Here is a 5,281-nt window from a genome sequence, read left to right on the forward strand (position 1 = left end):
ACGAACCAAGCGGCGATTGCTTTGGCTTGGCCGGTCAACAATCGTAAGAGAAGAACAAAAGGGAGCGGGCACCTACCTTTTGATGGAGGTGGCGGCTGTTTCTTCTTTTGTGATTGTCTCACACAAGACACAAAAATGAATTCCTTTTTTCTATTTTGTCTTACGGCAGTAGACTTCACAATTAGATGATCATTGAAAAACAATATATATAGCAATATATATTTAGGTTAACAATAACCCTATCAATCATCCCTAATTACCTCTTAGGCCTCAAAGCCCAATATAATAAGTTCAAGCCCAGACGCGATACGAAACCCGAAAACAAAGTTTAATTAAATAAGTAATTAAACGTTATATTATTTATAACCCGTATAAATAATAAATTCCGTTTCTCATGGATATATAATTATTCTAGATAATTATATATTTCGTTCCGTTAATTGTTCGTGATCACCAGTTAATTGAGTTATGTGGATTTAATGTTCGTTGCCCAAGGTGTAACTCTTACGGGTCATAGCTCGGTCAGCAGCGTTGACTTATCGAACCCGTACATATAAATACAACAGTCGGGGCGCCCCATTATGAAGGGTTGGCCACGCGTCGACCACCGTGATACACCACCGCCACCATGTCTTATAACGCGTTGCCATGATCACACGTGAAGAATTGAAGGTGGTGCACATGTTCGATGATGGAGATGAGTGTGTGGTGACTGATGGGCATTTCAACTAAAATCCATCCCTAGTGATGGAACAATGCTCCATGACGTGGCGCAACTTGATTGAATGTTGTGAGTGATGGAACTCTATCACTAGTGGAGCGCCTATACCCCACTCATAGTGAGCCTTCGAACGACGGATTTTCCCCAAAACCAGAGATGGTGGGTATGGATTACCAGGGGCGGACCTACATTAGCCCGTGGGTGGGCGGCCGCACCCTTTGAAAAAAAAATTTTAGTGTTATTTTTCGCGAAAAATCCCGACCGCACCCCTTGGAAATTTTTGACCGCACCCCTTAGGAAAAAATGTTAGAATTTATATAAAAAAAATTGTAAACACGGATTTAAACCCGACCCAATTATGTAAACAAGTTAGCCCACTAATCTCTTTAAATAAAACTTGTATTCTTATAACCCAACATCAAGCCCAATTGAATAAGTTTATGGTAAAACCAACCCAAATAACTAAATCAATTAACAAAACATAACCCAATTACCCAAATAAACCCAATCGACCTTTCATCTCTCCCGCCCTCCCCTTGCTGATTATATAAATTTAAGTTTGATGTTCTTTTTTTACATGACCCGACCCAACCTGAACCGGTTTTTTTATGTATATATCTAGACGCCTAAAATTTTAAAAAAATTTCCGCACCCCCATAAAAAATTTCCTGGGTCCGCCACTGTGGATTACCCTACATTGTCTGTTATTACAGGCGTTTGGAGTCACCTTTTGCCTTTGAGTTACCCGGCTAGGGTCAGGCTTTAATTCGTTTGGGTTTTAAAAAAGAATATTAACCCTATTGACCCTTTTGACCAATATTGACCATGTCCAATGATGACCTCATTGATGACCAATGAATTTGCGCACATGGTTGCCAGTTAGTTGAAAAGGACAATCCTTACTAGAAGGTATGATACGTGTATAAATAACGGCCATGATTAAAAGATTTGATCATTAATGCGTTCATATTAAAAAAAAAAAATAAATAACATGTGATTACGCGGTATCTCGACATATATATAAACAAACCAGATCCACTTCATCTCCACACTAAAAACTCAAAAGACTTGAAGTTTGATCAGATCCTTCCTGAGAGAAAAATGGCGCTGAAAGTATACTGTGATCGGATGTCTCAACCGTCTCGTGCAATTCTCATCTTCTGCAAGTAATTAAATTATTATCATCCATATGTTCTTTCTGTCTATTATTGATCGATGTATGTATTATTTAGAAACAATGTTGAATCTTTTCTAATGTGAGTGTTTGTTTCTTGTGTATTATTTATAAAGGATGAATGGGATAGATTTTGAGGAAATCACCATTAATATCTTGAAGGGCGAGCAACACACCCCTGAATATAAAGGTTTGTTTAGTTGAATATTTATGAAGAAAATAATTATTAACAACAAATAAGTATGTTCAACATTCTTGTTTTGTGCAGCGATAAATCCCATGTGTCAAGTTCCAACAATAGTTGATGGAGATTTTACGCTGTTTGAGAGGTTCTTGCTTCTTCTGTATCTTTTATGGTTTGGGTTTAGGGTTTATGTTATTTTTCATTATGTAATAAGTAAAATCTTTATGTGTGTTTGCAGTCACTCAATTCTTATCTACTTATCTAGTAAGTACCCGGGAGTGGCTAGTCACTGGTGAGTCATTTTTCTTCTCCGTCCATATCTTTTATGCAAGTTCTAAACTATAAATTAAAACCGTTATTTGTAATTTCGACATTAACTTTTATATCTATATAGGTATCCAAGTGATCTTATTGAAAGAGCTAAGGTCCACTCTGTATTAGATTGGCATCATGCCAATTTACGCCGTGGGTCAGGTAATATAATCATAAATATAAATCTAAAATTTTCGATATTTAGTATATTTTTACTGAATAATTTCATGATATAATTGGTTTTATGCTTCGGATTTCAGTTGGAGTTATTGTAAACAATGTCATGTTACCAATAAAGGGCCTCCCATCAAACCCTCAAGCGGCCGAAGAAGCTGAGAAGACACTTGAGAAAGCATTGACGGTATTAGAAACCTTTTGGCTAAAAGATGGACCATTTTTGGCCGGAAGATCTCAACCGTCAATTGCTGATCTCAACTTAGTATCTGAAGTCATGGAACTTGAGGTAATGATATACATATGTTCAACTTTCTTGTTTCTTTTCCTTTGTTTTTGGTTAAATCTACATCAACGCATCTAATTTCACGAGTTTTCAGCTTCTAAGCATGGAGCTTCATGATCGGATCTTAAGTCCTTACAAGAAAGTTCTTCAGTGGGTTGAAGATACAAAGAGTGCAACCACGCCTCATTTTGAAGAAATTCACGGGGTCTTGCTTAAAACGCGAAAAGAATTCCGCAAGCTGATGGCAGCAAAATCTGGGAAAACCGAGTGAAGTTATGAGCTCCATGTTAGTATCTTGATCATTGAATCTATGAATAATCATCTTTAAATTACGGGTTGTGGCAGACATTGTATGAAGGTCGATTTTAAACAATGCATACGTTTGTTGTTCTTGGTGTTATAATTTAATGTTTGTACTTTTTGTTCGGATTTGAAGCTTATTGTTGTGTACTTTGATGTTCCCAACAAATGATTTTATATTGATAAGGTACCAATTTAAAAAAAAATGGCAACTTCTGGTAAGAGATGAAATATGGAATCGCCACTGTGTCACTGTTCATGGATCCTGATATCTATCACATACATTTTTTAATGTTTGTTCTTTATTTGTTGTTAAAGTGTTATTTATATTTTAGTACAGATGAACTTTTGTTCTAGTAGTATTGTGTCTATTCATACAAAAATTTGATTTGGGTTTAAATTTTTAGAAGTGAAAAGTTTTTTTAGAAGTGTAAGATTAGATGGTATTCAGATGTCAAAGTTGTTTAAAAAAATGTTACATTAATTTGTCATCAAAGTCTCTCTTGTGATTACTTTATCATTCATTGACCTATGTTAAATCTCTTAATCAACCTCTCGTGTTTAACCCATGACCTATTAGTTTTAATGGTATGGTGTCTTTTCTTACAAATATAAGTTTATGGGTTCAAATACAAATACAAAGTAAAGATGGAATTAAGATATTAAAAATTTTCTGTTAAAAATAAAAAAAACCTCTTATGTTTTGCTTGATGGCTAGGTTTCACCTAAAAGTTAATCACTAAACAAATAAGGGGTATAATGATGACCAATGGCATATTGGCATGCAAGCTTAACTGTTACACAAAGAGCTCTAAACAAATCGAATATTTAGCGAAGAGTTTGTAATTGTTTGGCGGGAAGTTCGTTTGTGTTTGTTCGTTTAGTCAATGAACGAAGATGAATAACATATTCCATTCGATTAACTAAATGAACGAACATGAAAAAATTTATCATTCATTCGGCCGCGTTCGTGAACGTTCGGCAATACGTTCGTTCACGTTCGCTTGTTTATGTCAATTTGTTAAATGTATTTTTAATATTTCACTTTCTCTCTTACGTTTTATCCCCCCCCCCCTTTACTTTCCCTCCTAAACATTACTTAATAATTATATTAAAAGAATAGTACAATGTAAACCCGTATTTACACATACGAAGAAGTTGGACACTAAACACATTTTTGGGGATATAAATAGTAAATAGATAATTATGTCTTAAGTTAGCTAAACTTGATTTATCGTATGGTGTTTGTAGTATACTTCTTATGTCTTGAATTCTTGATTTATCATTTAGTGGTTGTATTTGACTACTTGTGTCGGATGTTTAAGGTTAATGGTGTTTTTTTTTTCAATTTCAAATTTAATGTTCGTTTGCGTTCGTTTGTGTTCGTGACCAGTGTTCATGAACTGTTCGCGACAACTAAAAAACCTTATTAAATGAACACGAATATAAACTTATGTTTGACATGTATTCACGAACATCTACATTTTCTTAACAAACGAACATGAACATGGCCTCGTTCTTGTTCGTTCACAATCCTAGTTACACCTCTTAGGAAGTAATTTAGACGATCCTAGTTACACCTCTTAGGAAGTAATTAAGACGATCCTAGTTACAATCCTAGTTACACCTTCTTTTAGAAAAAAAATGTCTATTGATTGTTAGATTTTATTTAAAAGATGAATTAAAGTTTATTGAAATGCGTGGTTTTCGTTTTGATTTAAATAGTATGTACTTTATTAACTATTATACACGTAACGTTTGTTTAATTAATAAAGAATGTTATTAGTTTTATATTATCATATTATTTATCTATTTATCGAAACTTGATGGAAGTGGACCTTAAAAAATATTGGAAATATAATGAAAAAAATTGTGAAGGAGGGTACATGTAATGTTCCTTATTTGACAAAAATTAAAAAAAAAAAAAGAAAAGAAAGAAGAAAAGTAGAATTGTTAGTAGGTGATTGGATAGTATAGATACAAAAACCAATGAAAACTAAGAAAAAAATGAATAGTAACTATGGGGAGCAACACTTGCTAATTAATAATAATAATAATAATAATAATAATAATAATAATAATAATAATAATAATAATAATAATAATAATTAGTATTAAGCTCCATGCGTT

General features: G+C 33.7%; 1 protein-coding gene across 1 annotated transcript; it reads left to right on the forward strand.

Annotated features, from left to right (window-relative positions):
- The first annotated feature begins 1,736 nt into the window (after positions 1–1,736).
- LOC110936681 (glutathione S-transferase T1) lies at positions 1,737–3,396 on the forward strand. Its single transcript, XM_022179097.2, has 7 exons — positions 1,737–1,887; positions 2,012–2,085; positions 2,164–2,224; positions 2,318–2,371; positions 2,474–2,553; positions 2,652–2,854; positions 2,946–3,396. Exons 1-7 carry the CDS (start codon positions 1,823–1,825, stop codon positions 3,120–3,122), a joined length of 714 nt encoding a protein of 237 aa, XP_022034789.1. The 5' UTR covers positions 1,737–1,822; the 3' UTR covers positions 3,123–3,396.
- Positions 3,397–5,281: the final 1,885 nt, after the last annotated feature.

The sequence above is a fragment of the Helianthus annuus genome, chromosome 4 (genome assembly GCF_002127325.2).
Source record: "Helianthus annuus cultivar XRQ/B chromosome 4, HanXRQr2.0-SUNRISE, whole genome shotgun sequence".
Classification (NCBI taxonomy): domain Eukaryota; kingdom Viridiplantae; phylum Streptophyta; class Magnoliopsida; order Asterales; family Asteraceae; genus Helianthus; species Helianthus annuus.

What these genes read in the sequence shown, in the direction of transcription:
- LOC110936681 (XM_022179097.2), top strand. Translation starts at nt 1,823, where the DNA reads ATGGCGCTGAAAGTATACTGTGATCGGATGTCTCAACCGTCTCGTGCA. An exon ending in ACACACCCCTGAATATAAAG is followed by an intron (nt 2,086 to 2,163) that starts GTTTGTTTAGTT and finishes TGTTTTGTGCAG; the next exon opens with CGATAAATCCCATGTGTCAA. An exon ending in GATTTTACGCTGTTTGAGAG is followed by an intron (nt 2,225 to 2,317) that starts GTTCTTGCTTCT and finishes GTGTGTTTGCAG; the next exon opens with TCACTCAATTCTTATCTACT.